This window comes from Trachypithecus francoisi, unplaced genomic scaffold (genome assembly GCF_009764315.1).
Source record: "Trachypithecus francoisi isolate TF-2019V2 unplaced genomic scaffold, Tfra_2.0 Lachesis_group1, whole genome shotgun sequence".
Lineage (NCBI taxonomy): Eukaryota > Metazoa > Chordata > Mammalia > Primates > Cercopithecidae > Trachypithecus > Trachypithecus francoisi.
The window spans coordinates 166,521,956-166,547,276 of record NW_022681454.1 but is presented as its reverse complement, the minus strand read 5'-3'; the positions used below and the strand labels follow the sequence as shown (position 1 = coordinate 166,547,276).

Genomic DNA, 25,321 nt, shown 5'->3' with positions numbered 1-25,321 from the left:
CATGTGATCACAACTTAGGTATAAAATGAAGTACGACCTTATTTCTAGATGATTATCATTGATCCATTTGATGCTTTTTATAAATCACAACCAGCATTTTCTATTCATCACCCAAAGAGATGATCAAGAATTTGGTTCCCTCACAAGAACATCCACAGCAAGCATTCAAACAAACTGTGGTTAAAATAAATGGTGCTATAGCATTTATTCCAATTGTTATTAATAGACCTTGTTTTATTTCCAGACTTTCAAACAGGCAGAAAATAAAATCCCCATGTTTCTAAATGCCCATTATAGGGGTCTTAGATTGGAAATTATATCTGTCCAAATTGTAAATAATCTGTAAAATATAGAAATTGTATTTCTATAAACTGTCTTCAGAATTGGAACACCCAGAAGCAACTGCACACCACAAAGTTGCCATTTTGTTTCTGACCATTTCTCAGTTTACAAAATAGCGACTGGAACTAGTTTCTCTACCTCAACTGGCACTAAAATGGAGATATACTTGGGCTGGAATTGCATTTGGAAATGGAATTCTTGCCATGAACTAATAAACTATTGGAAACATGGAGGATTGCAATGGGAATGAAATAGCAGAGGTCCCAAGCACAGTGGTACTGTGCACTCACACATCTCATGGGTAGAGGCTAATTCCATGAAATGAGTCCCTACCATCGAGGTACTCCCATGGCTTAGATGTGGGATTGGGGTCCTGGATGGCAGTTATTAAATGACCAGCCCTACCCACCTTTGCAAGCATTACATTTTTGGTTATTGAGATTATGGCATGCTGAAATATTTGAGTTTGCTTAAATTTCAGCATCTTAATTTTGTAGCAGCAGGGACCTATTTTGTCTGAGCAAGCATTCTCCTTTATGAAGCACTAGCAGAATTGTGAATACAGGGAAATATTCAGTTCTAATGGGGATAATGATAAAAATGCAATTAAAATTCTCTCTAGTCCACAAACTGGTCTCACCATGTAGTTTGTTTCTCAAGTGCTTTGAAAAAAGAAAGTTATATAAATGCTCATTAACTGCCTGAAATGCCAAGGTCTCTAGGTAGGAGAAAGAATAACCAAAAATAAACTGAAAAGATACCATAGGAAGTGGAAGATAAATTCCATTTTAATTTCATTAAGAATGACAAAGTGAAAGTAATGATTAATCATGATAGCTTGTTATTATGCAATTATCTGGGATCACTATTCAGATATTCTATTTACATTATAAAATATTCCAATAGGCATAAACAAAAGCTAACGTTAAATCTTGGTTCTCATGTGATAGCTCAAGAAATGCTTAATATTGTCCCCGTAGCTTGGGAACTACCTGAGTTAATTACAAGCTCTGTTTTGCATGATGGAAAGCGTCAGATTATTGAATCACAAGTCATAGCTGAGCTGAAACTTGGGAAAGCACCATGGAATATTTGAACAATTTAAATTGAGCAAAATTCCTTAATGTTGGGAAGAATATAACATCTGTGAGAGCTTTTGAGGAAAAAAATATTTAGAGTAAATAAGTAGGAAGAAACTAAACTTAAAAAATAGTTTTGAGGCTGTATATGGTGGCTCATGCCTATAATCCCAGAACTTTGGGAGGTCGATGCTGGAGGATTGCTTGAGACCTCCTGGAGTTTGAGACCAGCCTTGGCAACATAGTGAGACCCTGTCTCTACCAAAAATGCAAAAATTAGCCAGACATGGTGGCATGTGCCTGTAGTCCCAGCTACTTGGGAGGCTGAGATGGAGGATGGCTTGAGCTCGGGAGTTTCAAGTTGCAGTGAGCACAGATTGCACCACTGCACTCCAGCCTGGACAACAGAGTGAAACCTTGTCTCTGAAAAATAATAATAATAAAAAAATGTTAACCAGGTGCGGTGGCTCATGTCTGTAATCCCAGCACTTTGGGAGGCTGAGGCGGGTAGATCATGACGTGAAGAGATCAAGACCATCCTGGCCAACATGGTGAAACCCCGTCTCTATTAAAAATACAAAAACTAGCTGGGCGTGGTGGCTTGCACCTGTAGTCCCAGCTACGGGGGAGGCTGAGGCGGGAGAATCACTTGAACCCAGGAGGCAGAGGTTGCAGTGAGCCAAGATCATGCCACTTCACTCTAGACTGGGTGACAGGGTGAGACTCCGTTTCAAAAAAAAATATTACTTTCTGCATTCTATAAATAAATGATTCCTAGCTGGGAAATGTAGTTAGTTTTGAGTTCATATGTGTTTATTGCAATCAGTCCATACTGTTTTTTAAACATTATTTCATATATCAATGGCCAACTTTACCTTCTAGGTAAAGTGAGACTCCGTCTCAAAACAAAACAAAACAAAACAAAAACAAAACAACAACAACAACAAAAAACCAAAAAAACACAAAAGTTTTGCGAGGTTTTGTGGGAAATTACCAAGTTTGAAAATAATGTTGTCCTTATCTCACGTATTTTTTTCATGATACTTGCAAACAGCAAGAGACTGTACCTGCCAGCAATTTGCTATTTTACTTTCTTTTTTAGTGTCTATGTTTGATATGAAAAAAATCTATGCTTTACCTCCATATTGTTTAAAATTTTTAAAAGCAACATGGGATTCTATTGTTATTTGTTAAACTAACAAAATATATAGTATAGATAGTTTAAAAAATTCTGATGCCACTGGGTGAGGAATTAAGGTAGTAGATGAGGGTTGAGTGGCAAATACATTTGTGTTTCATATTTTCTCATTTCTTCTTGGCTGACACAATGGTTTCCCTTGGCCTTATTTTTTTCATGCGTAACACAAGCAGGAAATGCCCAGAGTTTAAAAAGGAGACAGGGTGAGTGAGTGCTCTACCAGCGTTGTCTACCAGAAACTCATCCCCTGTGCAGGGGATGCCCCAAGGTTAAGTGACATTACATCACAAAGGGGTGGCTTGATCTAACTGGCAAGGCCCAATGCTGTTTGCTTAGGATACATAGCATGCTGTGTGCATTTCTGCCTGGCATATAGTAGGCACTTGATAAATATTTATTAATAGGATTTATCTAGCCTGAGACTTCTTTGAGGTTAGAGATGACATTTATCTTTATAGCATGCAATGAACTCACAGTATTTAATGATTTATTGAATCATTATCGTCACATTAATTTATGATTGTCTTTTAGAGAGGATATCAATCGTGGAGAAAAATGAAACATTATTTATGGAAGATGCCTTAATTTTTAAAATAAAAAGCCCCTTCAAAGTAGAAGGTATTATGTTTTATGTTGTTTTGTTTTATTTTTGATACACGGTCTCACATTGTCACCCAGGATGGAGGGCAGTGGCTTGATCATGGCTCGCTGCAGCCTTGACTTCATGGGCTCAAGCAATCCTCCCACCTCTGCCTCCCAGGTAGCTGGGACTACAGTCACATGCCACCACACCCAGGTAACTTTAAAAAAAAAACACTTTTTTAGGGGGGGTGGGCCTTGCTATGTTGCCCAGTCTGTTCTCAAGTTCCTGACCTCAAGTGATCCTCCTGCATCAGCCTCTTGAGGCACTGGGATTACAGGCATGAGCCACTATGCCTGTCCTGAGGTATTATATTTTAAACTGTGGCCAAGTCAGGAGAGAAGCAAACATATAATTTCAGTATGCGAATCATCTTCAGTTTTGAGCAAAAGTATTAGACAGCCTTATTGCCCTTTAGGTTATATTGTACGGAAGAATTAGAGAAAGTTGTTTTCAGAAGAACTGCCTCTGCAACAAAATCCTAGCCATTTATGAGGGCTGAGTCTTGAGGGAAGATCCATCATTTCCTGCTTTTTGGGAGAAAACCCATGATAGACCACCATGCCCCTGAACTCAATGATGGTTTCAAATAAAGCATCTGAACCCTGCAGTATTAAGAGCAGGAGAGAGAAGTGCTACTGCTGTTGGTGTCCGAGGTTATTGTGCTACAAGCTCTTATTTGCTGGGCAGCTTTAAGAGAGTACAGTGATTTACAGTCATCGGGAGAGAAAGGTCAATTTGAGGGAGTATAGATTTCCCATTCATCACCATACCTTCTAATCTTGTTGGTGATTTTATTTTCAGATATCAAACTAGTCATTTTGGTTTTGTTCATGCTTTTCCACGGTTGATATATTTTTCTGACATAAACAAGGGTGAGCTGCATTTGCCCGACATCGTGCTCTTTTATTTCAGCTATTTCAGATGGGAAAGCTGGCACCATGGTCAACAATGAAGAAGCATTTATTAATCGACTTGGGGTGGTCTGGCTTTTACATTGAAGCCCTCCTCATTCCCCTCCTCCTCCTTTTCTCTATGCCTCCAACCTCCATCGTTTTCAAGAGTCTGAGATAATAATCTGTGGAATCAGCAGAGCTGGATGTCACCAGGGAGATGGCACAGAAAGGAAGGAAGGCATCTTGGGAAGTGTATGAAGAAGTCATTTCACAGCTGACAGAAGCACAACCAACATTCTCATTCAGACCTCAGACTTAGAACTTTGTGCCTGTGAAGTATAATAACCATAGGAAATCGTCAATGGTCATTACACTTTGCTAAGAAACCCTAGGTAAATGCATAAAGTCAAAAACACTTGTAACTTGTATGTAGATTAGCCTATTGGGTCATTAATCATAATTTGTTAATATCAAATATATATCGCTATATATATATAATAATGCTATATGCTATATAGGGCATATATTTCTCTTTTGTTAAATCGTAATCTCAATTATAATATGACAGTCTATTAAAAAACAGTTTCCAAATAAGTGGACTATATAAGATACAGATTTCATTCCATAATAAGCTTTATTATTTTCATTTAACCCTTTTCTCATCCTCATGATATTCTGGCTTTGGAATATATGGATTACTGCTGCATGGTGTGGATTCTATGTTACCGTCAAGGCCATTTATTAAGAGGAGTTGAGATTTGTGTTTGACTTGTTCGTCACTTGAACTTCCAGGGCCTAGCACAATGACTGGCACAGTAAGCATTATTTTTTTTTTTCAGAAGTAAACATTTATTTGCCAAAGAAAATCTGTCAAAAGTTTTGTGTGCTCTCATAATTCTGGATGGAAAATCTGTGGCTATCTCCCCAGATCTGGCTGTCACAGACTGTCCCAGGCTGTCACTTAACCTTATCTAAAACCAATCTCAGTCTCTTACCCCTTTCCTCTTCCTCCCTTCCCTGTTTTTTTTTTTTTTTTTTTTTTTTTTTTTTTTTTTTGAGACGGAGTCTCGCTCTGTCGCCCAGGCTGGAGCGCAGTGGCGCGATCTCCGCTCACGGCAAGCTCCACCACCTCCCGGGTTCACGCCATTCTCGGTTCCAGTCTATCTCAAGCACTCTAGGAGGAACATTATGGTGAGGAGCATGAACCTCGACCAGACAGACCTCAGTTCATAGCCCCAGCTCTACTCCTTTACCATTTAACCTCTATCCCTTTCGCTCTAAGTTAACATTTTCAGGACTTGGGAAGCAGCCTGTATAATTTGGCTTTTATGAGATTTGACTTCAGTTTTAGCTCCTATCCTGAAACTAGAAAAAAATGTAGTCTCCCATGTTCTTGAATGGTTCTTATAGTTCTCCTTGAAGACGTCCTTCACATCCCTTGTAAGTTGGATTCCTAGGTATTTTTATTCTCTTTGTAGCAATTGTGAATGGGAGTTCACTCATAATTTGGCTCTCTGTTTGTCTGTTATTGGTGTATAAGGATGCTTGTGATTTTTGTATATTGATTTTGTATCCTGAGACTTTGCTGAAGTTGCTTATCAGCTTAAGGAGATTTTGGGCTGAGATGATGGGGTTTTCTAAATATACAATCATGTTATCTGCAAACAGTGACAATTTGATTTCCTCTTTTCCTATTTGAATACTCTTTATTTCTTTCTCTTGCCTGATTGCCCTGGCCAGAACTTCCAATACTATGTTGAATAGGAGTGGTGAGAGAGGGTATCCTTGTCGTGTGCTGGTTTTCAAAGGGAATGCTTTCAGTTTTTGCCCATTCAGTATGATATTGCTGTGGGTTTGTCATAAATAGCTCTTATTATTTTGAGATACATTCCATCGACACCTAGTTTATTGAGAGTTTTCAGAATGAAGGGGTGTTCAATTTTGTCGAAGGTCTTTTCTGCATCTATTGAGATAATCATGTGGTTTCTGTCATTGGTTCAGCTTATGTGATGGCTCACATAAAAACCTGTTGGAATGAAGAGAAGAATCTCTTCTTTGAGATTCTTCCACCTATTTGCCACTCAGCCTCCTCAGGCTGTGCAAAGCGACACTCAGTGGACCATTGCTGAGGAGCTGCTCACACTTCTGTGATGAAGGATGGCCAGCACCATCCCAAAGAAGGAATGATTGTCACCACAGTCGTGCTGTCTTTCTAGTCTCCCTACAACTCTAGACATGAGCATCCCTTCCCTCAAGGACTTGCTGTTTGTTCCTGGTGGCAAGACACCACAACCGTGTCCCAGTATACTGACATTAGACCCTGAGCTGACTCAGTAAAACTGTCTAGGTTTATTAAAGACAAGTGAATACTCTGATTCCCAGATGAAGCTGAAGTGTAAGTTACGGTGTCCTAGGTTTTTACATTTTGTGGGAAATGACAAAGTGATGTTAATTTTTGTTATTGCCAAGTAAGGGCACTAACAAAAATTTACTATCTTGCATTCTATCTTTTTCAATGAAAAAAAAAAAAGCTTATAGTTTCTGCATAAAAAGATGTTATTAAGTTGAACAGGTTTAGCTTTGGGATTATTCTTTTTCTTAGTTCACGGAGGCGGGGTGAAATGTTAGCCAGGAATTGGCTCTCATCATTAATACTGAGTTTGGAAACCACTGTTATACGAAATTTGTTAATTCAGTGGACATATTCTTGAAGGTCCTCTTTCAAGTTCTTTAATTTGAGAGGACTGAAGAAGGTCACAGCTATGGCGTACTTCCTCCTCTTCCCTACACCTATACATATCCTTATGATACATTTAAGCAATTACTTGTCTTTTACTGTCCTCTAATGGTTTCATATATGGATATCTTGTCTCTTCCAACCAGATTCGAATGCCAGGTAAATAGAAGGTACTGAAGAACTAATTTTACAAATGCATTTCTATAGTATACACCAACCAGCAGGTTGTTCAGACATTTGCATGTCTCTGTGTGTGTTTAAATATTTTGGAAGTCTTTTGGAAGCATCAATGTGAAAAGTGCACATTTTTGAAGAATTAAACGAGCTTTGTAGAGTAAGAAAACAAGCCTTTGGAGTCAAGTCTCTACCTTCGTCTCCATTTCCTGATGAGGCTGCAAGATTAAAATACCAATTGAGTAGACGTGGCCCTGCATTTGAAGCACAGATAAAGTCTCTCCTCATTTCTGATGATATAGTAATAATGTAGTGTGTAGCAAGGTAGTTGAAGTGCTCCCACAAAATATCAGAATTGTTTTTCATTTTAATGTACTTTTTTTACCTTAAAAAAACCGTAAAATGTTCCTCAGAGTGACAGTCAAGCTTCAATTATTTATGACTTTCTGATTGCTCTAGCGGTTTAGAAAAAGAAATGAATAAAAATGAGCCCTGAAGTAAAATTTGGGTGGAAAAGATTAAAATTCAGAATTATGGACTTGTTTTCATTTAAATACGTATTCACTTTTTCCTGGAAGTTTTATGTGTCAACCCCAGTTTCTCTGTGTTTGACAATCCTTGAAATAGTACTTAATTTCTTTCTTGAAAATATATGAACAGTTTTATTTTTTGAAATAGGTCCCTTTGGATGAGCACAGCATTCTTCCACAAGCTTTTACACTCTACTTTAGACTACAAAGCAAGCACACACACCCATTGTCTTGTAAGTGAATGGTTCTTTTCAGAGCACAAATGGGGGAGCGTATGAGTGAATGAAAGTGGATACACGAGAGAGCATTATTATCTTTAGGATATTTTAAACTGCTATGATTTATTATATCTACTCGGTTGATTGGTGACATGTGCTCTAAATTGCGCCATCATTTACTTTCCTGTGAACTCTTGTTTTCTGATTCATATGTCTTAAATCTTACGACTAAATCAAACCATATTTCCTTACCCAAATGCAGTTCTTTAATTCCTTTATAATTTTGTGACGGCTTTTTCCCTTCAAATAGTGTATTTTGACAGCTACTTAGAGGAATATGTTATTGGTGTCTAATTAAATTTTTAATTTAGTTAAGGAAAGGGGGAATATGACTACAGGTTGGCATCTGTAATCTGAAAATACAAAATACAAAATGCTCCAAAATCCAAAACTCTTTGAGTGCTAACATGGTGCCAAAAGTAGAAAATTCAACACATAAGTACTAACACAAATTTGGTTTCATGCACAAAATTATTAAAAATATTGTATAAAATTACCTTCAGGCCATGTAATATTAGGTGTATATGAAACATAAGTGAATTTTGTGTTTAGACTTGGGTCTCATCCCCAAGATATCTCATTATGTGTATGTAAATATCCCAAAATCTGGAAAAAATCTGAAAATCTGGAGAAAATCCTGAAAATCTGAAACACTCCTGGTCCTAAGCATTTCAGATGAGGGATACTCAGCTTGTATTTCCGTTCAAGGTGTGTGTAAGGTCATGTTATTGCTAGGAACTCTAATTGCTGTTACAGAATGTGGATGTGACTAAAGAAAAATGACAGTTGATGAATACTCTCAGAAAGGGAATAAGGAAGAACGACTCCCCCACCCACGAAGATTCGCTGTAAAATTTTGTTATACTCATTAAAAAGTATTTAAGTTTTAGTAACAACTTACATCTCCAGCATTTTCCTCTCTTAGCTTTCCTGATTAATTAATTCTTCAAAAAATATCTGAGTGTTCCCTAAGCCTTGTTTTAGGTTCTGGGAGTACAGCAGTAACTAACACAGACCAAAGCTCTACCCTTGTGTTACTGATACTCTAATGATTCCTGGTGAATTCGTTTATTTATTTTTACAAAAGCTTGTTATGTGAGCCTTATGTAAAAGATCCAAATAGTTGTATCTTGCAGCCTTATTAGTAAAATAACCAAAATGAATAATTCAGGATTTGATTTCTAGGGTAGCAATGTGATAAAATACTCTTTTTCTAGATTTGGATTCTGAGCAGTAGCAGGTACATATTGTGGTGACAAAAACTGACCCATCCCTGAAGAAAGTAATATGGAAAGCAGAGAAATTGTCAGGATTGTTTGGAGACAGCATTGTAAGACTGTTTTCCTAAACATGCATAAAAATATTTAAATGGCAGAAGAGAACAGCATCTTTGCATCTGGTTTACAAGAAAGGTTTTATTCAAAACAATATTGCAAAAAAGTCTTAGACTGAGCCAATTTTGAAATGTTGAGGATGGGGAGAAATTTGAGGCAGAGCTGGCCCTATTATAAAAGAGAAGGCAGAATTTGGGCATCCACCTTTTCCCATCTCCCTTTACTCCTTTTTCCATTTGACTTATTACAGATCCTGCCACATTCCATGTAGGTGGAGAGAACTGGCTGCCCCAGGCCCGCAGACCTACTCTGCTATTTGGTATTCATGTGAGCATGAACAACCACCTAGTTCAGACTTCATTTTCCCATCTACAAAATAAAGATAAGAACACAGACCTCAGAAGGTAATGGTGAATATTAAATATAATGTATGTGAAAATGCTTTGAAACAATTTGTAACAAGAAATAGCATAATGGTTAATACTTCTTTAAGCAATGGAAATAAGACTCAGAAGCACAGACGCTCTCTATACACTGGAGAGCTTTTCTCAGACTGTGCCTTAGATTATCTATGCCATGGGCACGGCTGGTTACTCTGGTTACAGAAAGCCATATTGACCCCAGTCTGTTCTGATGCTGAGTTACTCACTCTTGCCAGGCTGGTCCCAGATGGAACTTTGTATGGAACGTACTTCCTGTAGATATGACCAACTCTGGAACATGGAACATCAAACATTTCTCCTCCACACATCCAAACCTGAAAAGGGAAAAACATAACAGAAGACAGCAGTGAATTTCACACAAGAAAGGAATTATCAGTAGGACTCACAAACCATCTTAAAATCTCTAAAAGTCTTTAAATAAATAAGTTCTACTTATTATAAATGGCTAACCAAAAAAGAAAACCATGTTTTTTAAAATCTAGATTCATAAAAGTTTAAAACCAAAATACAGCTGAGTGCAGTGGCTCATGCCTCTAATCCCACTACTTTGGGAGGCCAAAGAGGGAGGATCGCTTGAGCCCAGGAGGTCATGACCAGCCTGTGCAACATGACAAAACTTCATCTCTTCAAAAAATACAAAAATTAGCTGGGTATGGTGGTGTGCGCCTGCAGCGCCAGCTACTTGGGAGGCTGAGGTGGGAGAATGGCTTGCTGCAGTGACCTATGTTTGCACCACTGCACTTCAGCCTGGGCAACAGAGTGAGACCCTGTCTTAACTAAAAAAAAAAACGAAACTAAAATAGTAGTTCAATAAAATCTTGTTTCTATAGACAACATGTTGGCTTAAGAAAAATTCTCGTAAAATTTCGTTACAAATATTGTATTGAACCCACATTTCATACTTAGACATCTTATTTATATAGATATTTGTTTCAATAATCTTGTAAAAATCATTTGAAGAAATAACATTTGAAATTAAAATGCTAATTTAAAAATTTAACATATAAAAAGCAAAATTTTAAAAATAGATGAATGCTTTAAAGAACACAAGCATATGCATAAGTTTTAAGTTGCATTCTGAAACTTGTAGCAGTGCTAACCTTAAAAATCAGAGTTGCATTCTCATTTCTCCCCACCAACTGATCTTTTTCTTAGGTACAGAAAATAATCAGTTAAGATGCTGTACTTTCTTTCTTTTTTTTTTTTTTTGAGATCGAGTTTCGCTCTTGTTGCCCAGGCTGCTGTGGAATGGCTCAATCTCGGCTCACTGCAACCTCTGCCTCCTGGGTTCAAGCAATTCTCTTGCCTCAGCTGCCCAAGTAGCTGAGATTACAGGCGCCCACCACGATGCTCAGCTAATTTTTTGTATTTTTAGTAGCGGTGGGGTTTCACCATGTTGGTCAGGCTGGTCTCGAACTTCTGCCCTCAGGTGATCCACCCGCCTCAATCTCCTAAAGTGTTGGGATTACAGGCGTGAGCCACCGCACCTGGCCCAAGATGCCGTACTTTTATATTTAGTAACAAAAGTCATGGTTATATTTTACCATGACTACCTTCTCAGACAGACGCACACTTAATTGTGGTTTTATATAACAGACGATCTATTATAAAAGAACTAATTATCAAAACATAAATCCAGGATTCATATAAGCTATAGTCTTAGCTATTTTTATTATAAGATAAATGATTATAAAAAGAGATACTCTGATGGTTAATTTTATGACACAACTTGGCTGGACCACAGCGACCAGACATTTGGTCAAACACTATTCTGGATCTTTCTGTGAAGGTGTTTTTTGCATTCGATTAACATTTGAAATCAGTGGACTTTGAGTAAAGTGAATTACCTTCCATGATATGGATGGGCCTTATCCAACTGGATGAAGGTGTGAATAGAACAAAGTCTGACCTCTACTGAGCAAGAAGGAATTCTGCCAGCAGAATCCCTGGGTCTCCAGCTTGCCCACCTACTCTGAAGATTGTGGACTTACCAAGCTTCCACACTTATGTGAGCCAATTCCTTAAAATTAATCTCTCTCTCCTCTTGGTTTTGTTTCTCTGGAGACCCCTGAGTAATACAGATACATATCTTGATTTGAAGTGTAATATTGAAAGAGGGAAAGAGAAATGCTTATGTTTTCCTTTATATTTGCTTCCAATTTCTTTCACTAAGAGGAATGACACCCAAGTGAGAATGGTTGAACAAATCGTGATGAAGGTCAATGGAAGCCCAAGAAGGAAGAAATGCAATTATTAAAGCAACATTCAGTTGCTGTAATTGAGTTCAGGATTACTCATAGTATTAATTTCAACTTGATGGAATATTTATTAATGATTTGGATCAAGCCTTCAGATCATGTGTGGGTGATATAAAGCTGGTAAGGGCAGTGGACAGTCTAAAGTAAATTATGAACATCTGGAAGGATCTCCACAGGATGGAGCTATGTAACATTGAACATAAAAGGTCAACAACAAACACCCGTCCCAGGATCTTAAGAAATCAACTCTTCCACACATCACTACTATGGAGAATTTAGGGACCAACGATATAGATCTATCTTCAGGCCTGAAGTCTTTTGCTAATTTCTGGATAAATGCTATTTATATTTCCTTCTAAAGGGAATTTTAAAGTGGAAAAGTGATGCGAACTCTGTCTTAAGAGAGGCAATTGAAAGAACTAAAGATGTGTAGTTCTGAGAAGATAAAATTCAGAGATAGCCTTTTCAAAGAACCTAATATTTGGAAGAGATGTTTTGTAGAGCCTTTAAGAGATAGAACCAGGATTAATCACATATAGCTGTAAGGGGGCAGATTTTAACCTAGTAGGAAGAAATTTCCAATAAAATGATTAAAGGTCGAATGGACTTCCCGTATCACTAGATGTGTTGAAATCTGCAGCAGATGACACTGGGGATAAACATATGACTCGAATGGACATTTGATCTAGCTGATACTTTAAGGCAATTCTAGAGCATGAGTTAGCGTTTATGAATGGTTATTATACCCTTTTCATTAATTATTTCATATAATGCTCACAATTCAATGACAGACTTTACTGTTTCCCCAATTATGAAGGTGGGAAAATGGCAGCCTAGAGACGCTGAGTAGCTTGTTCAAAGCCACATAACTGGCCACTTCCAGAACTGAGATTTGAAAATCTAGTGGTTTACCTTCAGTGCCCACATGTTTAATTGATGTTGTATCTACAGATTATGCAAACTCTTTCTGTAAAGGGCCAGATAATAACTCCTTTTGCCTTTGTAGGTCATATGGTATCTTTTGCAACTCCTCAAATCTGCTAACAAATAGGCATGGTGTAATTTCAGTTAAACCCTGCTTACAAAAACTGGCAGGGGCTATTGTTTGCTGGCTCTTGTTCTATAGAGTAAGGAGTCCTTTCAAACACTGAAATTCAGTGATTCTAAGATAATGTTATGTGGGAGATTATAGTTTCCAAAATTAGACACCACAATATCTTCCACTGCACATACCCCTCTGCAATGTGACCCTGGTAACCAATTTCCCATTAGGGGATCAGTCTATGTCTCCTCTCTTTGAATTAGGGTGGGCTTATGAATTCTTAGACCAGTAGAGTACAACAGAAGTGGTTGAAGATAGGTCATAAAAGGCCCTCATAACCTGTCCTCTGGGGCATTTGTTTTTGAAACTCTGGGCTTCCATGTGCGAAATTTGACTCTGAGGAATTTCACAATTGACCATTGTGAAAAAGTCCAAGCACCTGAGATGTCATACATTGGGTAAATACCTTTACTTAGGGTTTTATCTGCTGGCCAACATTAGCTGCCAGCCCTGTGAATAAAGATGTCTCTACGTGATTCCAGCCCCTTGCTGTTGAATCATCCTCCTGAGACTCCATATACCACAGAGTGGAAACAAGCTATCTCTTCTGTGCCTTTTTTTGAATTTGCGGCCCACAAAATCCAAAAGCTTAATAAAACAGTTGCTTTATGGTGTTAGGCTTTGTTATGCAGCAGTAGTAATTGGAACTACATATTTCTAAATCCATGATAAAGGTGAATTACTAGCACCGATAACCAAAGTTTATGGATCACTTATAGTTTTCATCTTATTCAATTGTATGGGGTACAGAGCTAGGACTCAGCAATTTCCATGCTCATTTCCTCCTGGGCACACAGCCAAGTTATAATTCCCAGCTCCTGTGTATTTAGATGTGACTATGTAGCTGTTTCTTGCCAGTGGAATGCAAATGGAAGTGATGTGCATCACCTCTGGGCGAAAGAAATCACTAGTGGACTTCTTTCTCTACCTTATTTATAATATATTTTTCCCTCAGAGCCTGAGTAATTGCAGAAGATACAGAGGGGGATTCTGAGGCACTAGCAGATGGTAGAATCATTAAATGGATGGGGATGGGGTTGTTGAAAACTGGGTGAAGAATTACTCATGACTCCTCCTCCAAATTGTGAGACAAGCAATAGAAAATTCTTATTAATGTTAAATTACCAAGATTTTGGATTTATTGTAGACGTTGTTCCACCCTAATGAATAGTCATTTTTTTCTCAGCCTCTTTTGATATTTTTAATCAAATGTAGTGACTGTAATTATTTGGGAGATTACTTTAATTCTTATTCCTGCATTTTAAAGAGGTAGAATTTAAAAGCAATTCGACAACAGGTGATGGGGTGGAAAATGGGAGGGAGGAGAATGTTGGATAGTCCAGTGTATAATCAAATGTCAGTTCTTATTGGTCAAAGATAAGCAAATGTCAAGGCAAAGAAACTTTCTTATCATCTGCAGCTGGGAGATAGGAATTTGTCGGCAGAGCCTTTTATTTTTCACAAAAAAGTGACAATATTGATTAGCTTCTGGAGGTGGCCAATCTTTCCTGCAGGATTAGGAGATGGTGATAAGTGAGGACAAGATGTGGGGTCAAGGTCTGGAGCAAGGCCCTACATTTTCTGGCCTTAACCTATTCTTCACTTCATGTGATCTTGTAAAATACTTACAAAGTGAGCACAAGTGAACTAAATGCTTCTTAAGAGAGTATTTGCAGAATGAAAACTGCCACAATAGAAAGTTCAATAAATCATTATTGCTTTCTGTTATGGATTGAATGTTTGTATCCACGCACCCTATCAAACTCATATGTTGAAATTTTAACCTCCAATGTGATGGTATTTGGAGGTGGGGTCCTGGGAGCTGATTAAGTTATGAGGGTAGAGTTCTCAAGAATAGAATTAGTGAACTAGTAAAGGAGACCCCAGAGAGCTCTCTCACTGTCTTTCTACCATGTGAAGATACAATGAGTAGTTGGCAGTCTGCAACCTGGTAGAGAGCCCTCTCCAGAACCCAAGAATGCTGGCACTCTGATATCAGACTTGTAGCATCCAGAACAGTGAGAAATAAATTTTTGTTATTAATAAGCCACTCAGTCTACAGCACTTTGCTATAGCAGCCCAAATGGGTAAGTAAGACTCTTTCCTTTTTAAGATACAACAAAACAACCTAATAGACACACAGTAATAAAATTTCAACTAATTATTCTCAGAGGGTCACTCTAACACAGTGTTTACAGATGTACGTGCATAACATGACCACATCCTTAGTTGTTTAAAACAACAGACATTTACTGTATCACAGTTCTGTGGAGTCCATGAGGGCTCAACAAGGTTCTCCACCAAGGATCTCACAAGGCTGAAGTCTAGGTATCTGCTGGGTGGAGCTCTTACCTGGAGCCTCAGGGGAAGAATCTGCTTTCAAGTTTATTTAGGTTATTGCCAGAATTCAGTTTGCAATTGTGGGACTGAGATCCTCATTTTCTTGATGGCTGCTGACTGGGGACCATTCTCAGCTTACTGACACCATTTTTAGTTCCTTGCTTCACAGACCTTCTGTCCCAGCAGTGGTTAAACTCATGTGATTAGATGAGGCCTACCATGATCACCTCCTCTTCTTAAAGTGAACTGATTGATAACCTTAATTACATTTGTCAAATCTCTTTTACCATGTAATGTTGACATATTCATGTGAGTAAACCAAGGAAGAGGGTCATCTTAGAGTTCTGTCTACCACCATTTCCAAGGAATCAAAATTCATGTCTTCTATCGATAACCTCATCCTGGTTCTTAAAATTCTTCCCCTCAGAAGTTTCTCTGTGTAGTTAAGTCAAATTCAAGAAACTCCTGGGCAGACTTTTTAAATTCTAAATTCAGTGTTGAGAAAACGATAGAATCCTAGGATTTATCTTTTTCCCTACATACTGCCCCTGTGATCACTTAAAAAAAAAAAAAAAAAAAAAGGCCATGCGCAATGGCTCATGCCTGTAATCCCAGCACATTGGGAGGCTGAGGAGGAGGATCACGAGGTCAGGAGACAGAGACCATCTAACATGGTGAAACCCCGCCTCTAATAAAAATACAAACAAATTAGCCAGGTTTGGTGGTGGGCACCTGCAGTCCTAGCTACTCGGAGGCTGAGGCAGGAGAATGGCGTGAACCCGGGAAGCAGAGTTTGCTGTGAGGGGAGACTGCACCACTGCACTCTAGCCTGGGCGACAGAGCGAAACTCTGTCTTGGAAAAAAAAAAAAAAACCAAAAAACATATATCTGAGCATACCATTCCTCTATCAAAATCCTTCAGTGGTTTTCTATTGCTCTTAGGGCAAAGTTACAACTCTTCCATAAAGGTTCCAAGACCTTGCAGGATCTGGCCTTTGCCTACTTGTCTCTCAGTCACTACCCTCCCACTCCCCTGGTCAGAGCTACTTTTAATTCCTTAGGAAGGATCAGGTTTCCCTCCTCAGAGCTTGCTGCCATCAGTTGTTTTCTCCAAAGAAATTTCTCCCACCTTCTCCTGTTCCCTTTCCTTCTTTCCTATTCCTTGTCTTCTCCTTTTTATTTTCCAGATTTCAGCTTAACTCACACTGAGCCCCCAGATTTGGTTGGGATTCCCTGTTTCATGCTCTCACTGTGTCCTGTGCTTCTCATTCACATACTTCGTTAAGTGAACAAATACATAGTGAGCACTCACTAGCCAGGCATCTGTCACCAGACTGAAGCTCTAATGTGTGACCCACTTAAAGGTTTGAGGACATGGAGCCTTCTTTCAATGGGAGATAGTGTTGCCCGGAAGTGCGGGAATCCTCAGTCCTTAATAGTCTTGGGATAAAGGTTTTGGCCAGTTCAAAGACAGCAGAAAGCTTTACTTGAAGGGAAAAAGGGAGCAGAGAGTTTATTTAAAGGGACAGGATACTCTGAAAGATGAGGCAGAGCGGGCTGCTGAAAGAGAGTGGGCCAGGCACACCCCGAGAGTTCTGCATTGGGTTTTTATGATGTTGGATTTTTTCTTGAAGTTTTCACCTCTGTCTTAAGTCATCACCTTTTTTCTTTGTATGGTTTTCCTGCTTCTGCCTTAAGTCCCTGACCTTTCCCTGCCTAGTTCCCACCCCAGGCTTGTGGGACCCTCCCCGGTATGGTTTTGCTCTGTCCCCACACAAATCTCATCTTGAATTCCCAGGTGTTGTGTGAGGGACCTGGTGGGAGGCAATTGAATCATGTGGGCAGGTCTTTCCTGTGCTGTTCTTGTGGTAGTGAGTAAGCCTCATGCATCTGATGGTTACTGTAAGGGGGGAGTTTTCCTGCGCAAGCTCTTTTTGCCTGCTCCCATTCAAGTAAGATGTGACTTGCTCCTCCTTGCCTTCCGCCATGATAGTGAGGCCTCCCTAGCCATGTGGAACCGTAAATTCATTTAAACCTCTTTCTTTTGTAACTTGCCCAGTCTTGGGTATGTCTTTATCAGCAGTGTGAAAACAGACTAATATACTCCCCTTGGTGTGCATGCATGAGGCAGTGTTGGATACTAAGTCTACCTAGTGGCTGCATTGTTCATTAGCACCATCCCAGGACGGTTGTATAGAGGTCAGATCTATACTTACTGTACCTGCATATTTCTTAGGAATGTCTCTGCCCTCTGATACCGTTTCCTGTGCCCCCACCCAAATCTCATCCTGAATTGTAGCTCCCACAATTCCCAAGTGTAGTGGTAGTGAGAGGTGACAACATGCTAGCAGCCCTCGCTCTGGGCGCCTCCTTGGCCTCAGTGTCCACTCTGGCAGTACTTGAGGAGCCCTTCAGCCCACCACAGCACTGTGGGAGCCCCTCTCTGGGCTGGCCAAGGCCGGAGCTGGTTACCTCTGCTTGCCGGGAGGTGTGGAGGGAGGGGCGTGGGTGGGAAATGGGGCTGGCACGGTGCTCGCAGGCCAACGCTAGTTCCGGGTGGGCATGGGCTCAGCAGGCCCCACACTCGGAGCTGCCCACAGATGCCCCCGCCCAGGGCAGCGAGAGGCTTAGCACCCGGGCCAGCAGCTGCAGAGGGTGTGCCGAGTCCCCCAGTAGTGCCAGCCTGCCAGCGCTGTGCTTGAATTCTTGCCTGGCCTCAGCTGCCTCCCCATGGGGCAGGGCTCGGGACCTGCAGCCCACCATGCCCAAGCCTCGCCCGCCAGCCTTAGGCTCCTGCACGGCCGGAGCCTCCCTAATGAGCACTGCCACCTGCGTTGCCGTTCCCAGTCCCATTGACCGTCCAAGGCCTGAAGAGTGCAGGCAGGCAGCTCCGGACTGGCGGGCAGCTCCGCCTGCAGCCCCAGTGTGGGATCCATTAGGTGAAGCCAGCTGGGCTCCTGAGTCTAGTAGGGACTTGGAGAATCTTTATGTCTAGCTAAGGGATTGTAAATACACCAGTCAGCACCCTGTGTCTAGCTCAAGGTTTGTAAATACACCAATCAGTACTCTGTATCTAGCTAATCTAGTGGGGACTTGAAGAACCTTTATGTCTAGCTAAGGGATTGTAAATACACCAATCAGCACCCTATGTCTAGCTCAAGGTTTGTTAATAAAGCAATCAGTACTCTGTATCTAGCTAACCTAGTGGGGTCTTGGAGAACTTTTCTGTCCAGCACTCTGTGTCTAGCTAAAGGATTGTAAACACACCAATCAGCACTCTGTCAAAATGGACCAATCAGCTCTCTGTAAGATGGACCAACTGGCTCTCTGTAAAATGGACCAATCAGCAGGATGTGGGTGGGGTCAGATAAGGGAATAAAAGCAGGCTGCCCAGCCAGCAGTGGCAACCTACCAGGGTCCTGTTTTCTGCTGTAGAAGGTTTGTTCTTTTGCTCTTAACAATAGATCTTGCTGCTGCTCACTTTTTGGGTCAAGGCTGCTTTTATGAGCTGTAACAGTCACCGCGAAGGTCTGCAGCTTCACTCTTGAAGCCAGCGAGACCACAAACCCATCAGAAGGAGGAAACTGCAGACAAATCTGAACATCTGGAGGAACAAGCTCTGGACACACCACATTTAAGAACTGCAGCAGTCACTGCGAGGGTCCGCGGCTTTCTTCTTGAAGTCAGCGAGACCAAGAACCTATCAATTCCAGACACAGTAGGGACCTGGTGGGAGGTAACTGAATCATGGGATTGGGTCTTTCCAGTGTTGTTCTCATGATAGTGAATAAGTCTTATGAGAGCTGATGGTTTTATAAGGAGGGATTCCCTTGCACAAGTTCTCTCTTCCCTGCCACCATGTAAGATGTGACTTGCTCCTTCTTGCTTTCTGCCATGATCCTGAGACCTTCCCAGTCATGTAGAACTGTAAGTCCATTAGACTTCTTTATTTTGTAAATTGCCCAGTCTTGGGTATGTCTTTATCAGCAGTGTAAAAACAGACTAATAGACCCTCATCCCCTCCTTGTGAGCATGCACCTAGTTACATCCTGACAGATTAACTGCAAAGAGACGATTACTGGGTATCTTAAGGAGCGGACCTTCCCGCATAGATATTTCTCCTCCTCTCTGTTTATAACTAGTCTACTTGTTTCCGGTGATCTCTGAGGTGTTAGGTTTTTCCAGACCTCCCTTTCCTCAGGGGCTCCCCATCCTGCTCATGTTTAGCTATCTGCCTACTCTAACAATAGCACTTAGGATAACTGCAATGAAGTGATTTCTTTGAGTGCTCCTGTATGATTTGCTTAGCATCTGCCTTCCCTCATCGGACTATAAATTCCATGACTTTTTCACTGCTCTATCTCCAGCTACTATTGAAGGGTTCAGCACATAGAAGACAATAAATATTTGTGAAGTAGGTGAGTACAGTGGCTTCTTCCTTCAATTATACTTAGTGCTCCTACTTATGTGGACGCCCCTAAGGCTTTTCTAATTTAGTGTAGCTTTACACAACCTCAGGGCCCCCTTACTTTTACTATAGCACACTGCATCCACTATCTCTGTTCTTGAGTTGTTTTTGTCTCTATCTACTGGATATCACTATGCACAACTTTTTTTTTTCTTTGTCTTCCAATAACTGCACATTTCAGTAGAAGCATTCACATTCTGATACAGTAGATGGCTTAGGTATTAGTGTGGGAACATGATTCATTGGGAAAGCACACTAATGTGGCAGATATCAAATTCTATATTTGTTCTGAAAGATATGGATTGTGTTTTTAAAAGACATTTTTTGTAGTATGATGTGATGATAGTCTAAAAAAATTGGTAGGCCTTATGTATTAGTCCGTTTTCATGCTGCTGATAAAGACATACCTGAAACTGGGAAGAAAAGGAGGTTTAATTGGACTTACAGATGCACATAGCTGGGTAGGCCTCAGAATCATGACAGGAGGTGAAAGGCACTTTTTACACGGTGGTGGCAAGAGAAAAAGGAAGAAGCAAAAGTGGAAACCCCTGATAAACCCATCAGATCTAGTGAGACTTATTCACTATCGTGAGAATAACCTGGGAAAGACCAGCCCCCATGATTCAATTACCTCCCCCTGGGTTCCTCCCACAACATGTGAGAATGCTGGGAGATACAATTGAAGTTGAGATTTGGTTGGGGACACAGTTAAACCATGTCGCCATACTTTAGTATTTAACTCTTAGAGAAATATTTTACATTTGCAAATAATGTGTCTTCTTTTGATAGCATAAATATTTTGAAGAAATGTTATTTTACCTATGAATGAATACATACATTTTTTCTTTGCTTTTTTTTTTTTTTTGAGACAGCATCTTGTTCTGTTGCCCAGGCTGGAGTGCAGTGGGCAATCATGGCTCACTGCAACCTCTGCTTCCAAGGTTAAAGCAATTCTCCTGCCTCAGGTTCCCGAATAGTTGGGATTATAGAGTCCCACTGCCACACCCAGTTAATCTTTGTATTTTTAGTAGAGACAGGTTTCACCATGTTGGCTAGGCTGGTCTTGAACTCCTGACCTCAAGTCATCCACCTGCCTTGGCTTCCCAAAGTGCTGGGATTATAGGCATGAGCCACTGTGCCTGGGCTGGCATTTTTTCTTTTATCATAATGTAGTTCAAACCGATGGAATAATTAAATGTCTTATTTTTAAAACAATTTTCAGTATCAGTCACAACCTGAAATTTGGACATAGAGAATGTTAAATTCAGTAGAATCATACAATTATACTGGTCACATGAACTATCAAATTAGTTTCAGTAAGAAACTGGTTATAAGGAGGATAACAAGGGAGCATTATGATCAGGTATAAGATGAAGCATAATATGCTTTATGGAAATGGTAATTCAAATACTCAAAAAAGTATTTATTAAAAGCATTCAGGCCAGGTGTGGTGGCTCAAGCCTGTAATCCCAGCACTTTGGGAGGCCAAGGCGGGCAGATCACGAGGTCAGGAGACCTAGACCATCCTGGCTAACATGGTGAAACCCCGTCTCTACTAAAAATACAAAAAAATTAGCCAGTCGTGGTGGTGGGTGCCTGTAGTCCCAGCTACTCAGAAGGCTGATGCAGGAGAGTGGTGTGAACTCAGGAGGCGGAGCTTGCAGTGAGGTGAGATCCCACCACTGCATTTCAATCTGGGCAACAGAGCAAAACTCCGTCTCAAAAAAAAAAAATCAGCTCCAAAATTGGCTTTCTCTCTAATCTTGTTTCCTATGATTCTTTACTTCCCTCCTTCTGTCCAAGCTATTCTGGCTTCTTTTCTGTTCATCCTACAAGCCACATACTCTGTCACCCTAGGGCTTTAATCTTGGCTGTTTCTTCTGCCTGGAATTGTCTTCTTGCAGAACTCCACATGGCTAATTCCCTCATCTCCTTCAAGTCGTAGCTCCAAATCCTTTTGGTTCATCCTACACTCTGAGTACACATCACCCTTTTCTGCCTGTGTTCTCATACCTTCTAACTCAGTAGATACCTTACTTATTTATTATATTCATTAAGTGATGTATCCTAGGCACCTATAACAGTGCCTGACACATGGTACTTTGTAGGTATTTGTTGACTGACTGAATGAATGAGTTATAGGTTTATTAATATAAAGTGAGGTTAATTCCAGACAACTGAGTTACTTAATGATATCTCACTCTAGCTAGCTGCCATAAAAAAAAAACAGCTATGACCATAGTACATTCAAATGTAAATTTCAAGGGAATAAGCTTTTTTGAGCTTATTTTCATCCACAAGTGGTTTATTATAAATTAATGAGTGATGTTGAAAATACAGCACTCTCTATATAAATAAATAATTAAATTTCTAGGACCAGAAAATAACTTTCTAATTGTATGGTATGGCTTAGGCAGGGTAAGGTTGAAAAAATTCTTAAGACTAGACAGTCAAGCACTTTACCATCTATCTACAAATTAAAATATTGTTAACCTGAAAAGCTTTGGGATATAGATTTTGAAAAGGGCTATGTCTATCATTAAACTACTTTTCTGGGCTAGATGTAATTAAAAACTACACCTTTTGGATCTAAAAAGGGTAACTTTGGGAAGATACACTTCCCAGAAAGCATTGCTTTCCTCTGTTCCTAGAAATCTGGATTTTGAGGTTATTCTTTGAGATAGTGAGAAAAAAAGAACAACTTATTTTGACTTGTCCTGATCCTCCTTTTCTATTTGTTGATCCAATTAAATAAAAGTAGAAATTAGAAATGTGTTTACAGTCTTTAATGAGATATGATGGTTTTATTTCCAGGGGAAAATTCCCTACTTTCTTGAGTTGACCTGCTCAGGATTTTTTATAAGTCAGAAATGCTCTATTGTGTCAGTATAAAAAATGTGGTCAATCTTGCATTTAATGAGCTTCTAGAGGTCTGAGTGGTAGCAGAAGAGCTTCAGAGGTTACATTGTTCACGGGATCACTACTTTTAAGAAAGTGTTAATTTCTACAATAACATTAAGCAGCCTTAAAAGCAGTGATTTGGGGGTGGGGAACGGAACTTAGATGTATCACTTAATGTTTATTCAAAACTTTAAGTCTTCGGGAGAAAAACCTGGATTTGAACATCTGAAGAGTGCTTCTTTGGGTAAAATGTAATTAAGGACCTAACCTGTCATTTCCCTTAATTCATTATTCTTCAGCTTAGAATTTACATCAGAGGCAAAGCACCTGCTTTTTACCATATTTCCATATGTCTCCAGAATTTGAGTTTATTGCTTAGATTTTCTGGATTCACCATCTGCCAAAAATATAATCAAAGTTTTAAAAAACATTTTTAAAAAACTGACTTTCTGAAGTGGAACAGAAACTTCCTTCTTTTACAGAAATATTCAAACAGGATTTTCCTTTGCCCCTCACTTGGACTGTCAATCTTGCCACATCCTGACGGCAGGGGTGGGAACATGACTCAGGCCAGGTGAATTGAAGTCCTTCTCTGAGGTTTCATCATGCCGGCTGGAACTACCTCTCTGGTGGTGAAGCAGAAAATGAAAGCCTGAGAGCTTTCAGTGGCCATGCCTGAGGGGCAGGAGGAGAGTCCAGGAGAGGAAATGAAGCAGACACAGAGAGGCATGGTGGGGAGACATGCAGAGAAAAGGTCCTAGCAGCATTTGAGATCCTCAGGCCAAGAGACTCATCCATTTTCCCGACTTTTGCACTGTTTCCGTGAGCTTCCTCCTGAATTCTTCCTTTCTTCTAAGTTAAAATGTGGTGGGTTTCTGTCTTCTTGCAAGTCAAATAATCCACATTTAAAAACTCTTTTCATGAACAGTGAGGGTTTGGGCTTCTAGGAGGGCCAAGGGTGCACTTTAAGACAATCACTCAGTCAAATGCTACTCAAATGAACAGCATTGCAGTAAATACTTCAAAGAATCAAAGAGATACCTAGTTTTAAATTTTTTGTTAGTTTTTTAAGCAATATTTGATATGAATATGTTTTCACCAAAATAAAAAATGTAAAGACTCTTAAGTGTTTATAATGGTGTTTGTAAATTATTTCTATCTCTAGGAAAAGTTGATACACGTTCACATGTGGCACAGTGACCCCAGCTTCAATTGGGCAGGTTGCCACCAATTTCTGAGTCTCATTGTCATCTTCCATAAAGTTGGGGTAATGTATCTACTTCATAGGTGATTGTAAGGACCAAATTAAATAATACAGCATCTGGAGGAGGCACATTATAGGTGCTCAAGAATGGTGATTACACGATATAGTCTACCTAGTGGACAGCCTATTTTTCCGGTATGCTGGGGGGTTACATGAGGTGGTTGATGTGTATCCACATGTTGGTGTCCATGAGAGGATTCAGGGCATATCATAACATGTAGGTCTGTGAATGTGTGTGTTGGGGGAAGGATGGCATTATATGTATTCTCAGCTGTTTGGAGAGGAAAAGGGAGTACTGGGTAACTTCTGTTGGCCTTATGTGTTATAGGTTGCTGACCTTGATGTAGAATATAAAAATCAAACTTTATTTATTATTATTTTTAAATTATACTTTAAGTTCTAGGGTACATGTACACAATGTGGAGGTTTTGTTACATATGCCATGTGCCATGTTGGTGTGCTGCACCCATTAACTTGTCATTTAAATTAGGTATTTCTCCTAATGCTATCCGTCCCCAACCCCACGACAGGCCCTGGTGTGTGATGTTACCCACCCTGTGTCCAAGTGTTCTCATTGTTCAATTCCCACCTATGAGTGAGAACATGCGGTGTTTGGTTTTCTGTCCTTGCAATAGTTTGCTCAGAATGATGGTTTCCAGCTTCATCCGTGTCCCTACAAAGGACATGAACTCATCCATTTTTATGGCTGCATAGTAGTCCATGGTGCATATGTGCCACATTTTCTTAATCCAGTCTATCACCAATGGACATTTGGGTTGGTTCCAAGTCTTTGCTATTGTGAATAGTGCCTCAATAAGCATACGTGTGCATGTGTCTTTATAGCAGCATGACTTCTAACCTTTGGGTATATACTCATGAATGGGATGACTGGGTCAAATGGTATTTCTGGTTTTAGATCCTTGAGGAATCTCCACACTGTCTTCCCCAATGGTTGAACTAGTTTACAGTCCCACCAACAGTGTAAAAGTGTTCCTGTTTCTCCACATCCTCTCCAGCACCTGTTGTTTCCTGACTTTTTAATGATTGCCATTCTAACTGGTGTGCAATGGTATCTCATTGTGGTTTTGATTTGCATTTCTCTAACGGCCAGTGATGATGAGCATTTTTTCATGTTTCTGTTGGCTGCATAAATGTCTTCTTTTGAAAAATGTCTGTTCATATCCTTTGCCCACTTTTTGATGGGGTTGTTTGACTTTTTGTTGTAAATTTGTTTAAGTTCTTTGTAGATTCTGGATATTAGCACTTTGTCAGATGGGTAGATTGCAAATTTCTTCTCCTATTCTGTAGGTTGCCTGTTCAATCTGATGTTGGTTTCT

At 39.9% G+C, this 25,321-nt stretch overlaps 1 protein-coding gene and 1 long non-coding RNA gene across 3 annotated transcripts in view; one reads left to right on the top strand and one right to left on the bottom strand.

Annotated features, from left to right (window-relative positions):
- LOC117086128 overlaps positions 1-10,324 on the top strand; it is a 33,818-nt gene extending 23,494 nt beyond the window's left edge. The window contains exon 4 of the long non-coding RNA XR_004438209.1: positions 10,298-10,324. This is a non-coding gene — a long non-coding RNA (uncharacterized LOC117086128). The remainder of the gene's footprint in view (positions 1-10,297) is intronic.
- GALNTL6 (polypeptide N-acetylgalactosaminyltransferase like 6) overlaps positions 1-25,321 on the bottom strand; it is a 1,250,966-nt gene that overhangs the window by 98,644 nt on the left and 1,127,001 nt on the right. For both annotated transcript variants that reach the window (XM_033215693.1, XM_033215694.1), the window contains exon 8: positions 9,858-9,965. In XM_033215693.1, coding sequence (XP_033071584.1) covers positions 9,858-9,965 — 108 coding nt within the window. The remainder of the gene's footprint in view (positions 1-9,857; positions 9,966-25,321) is intronic.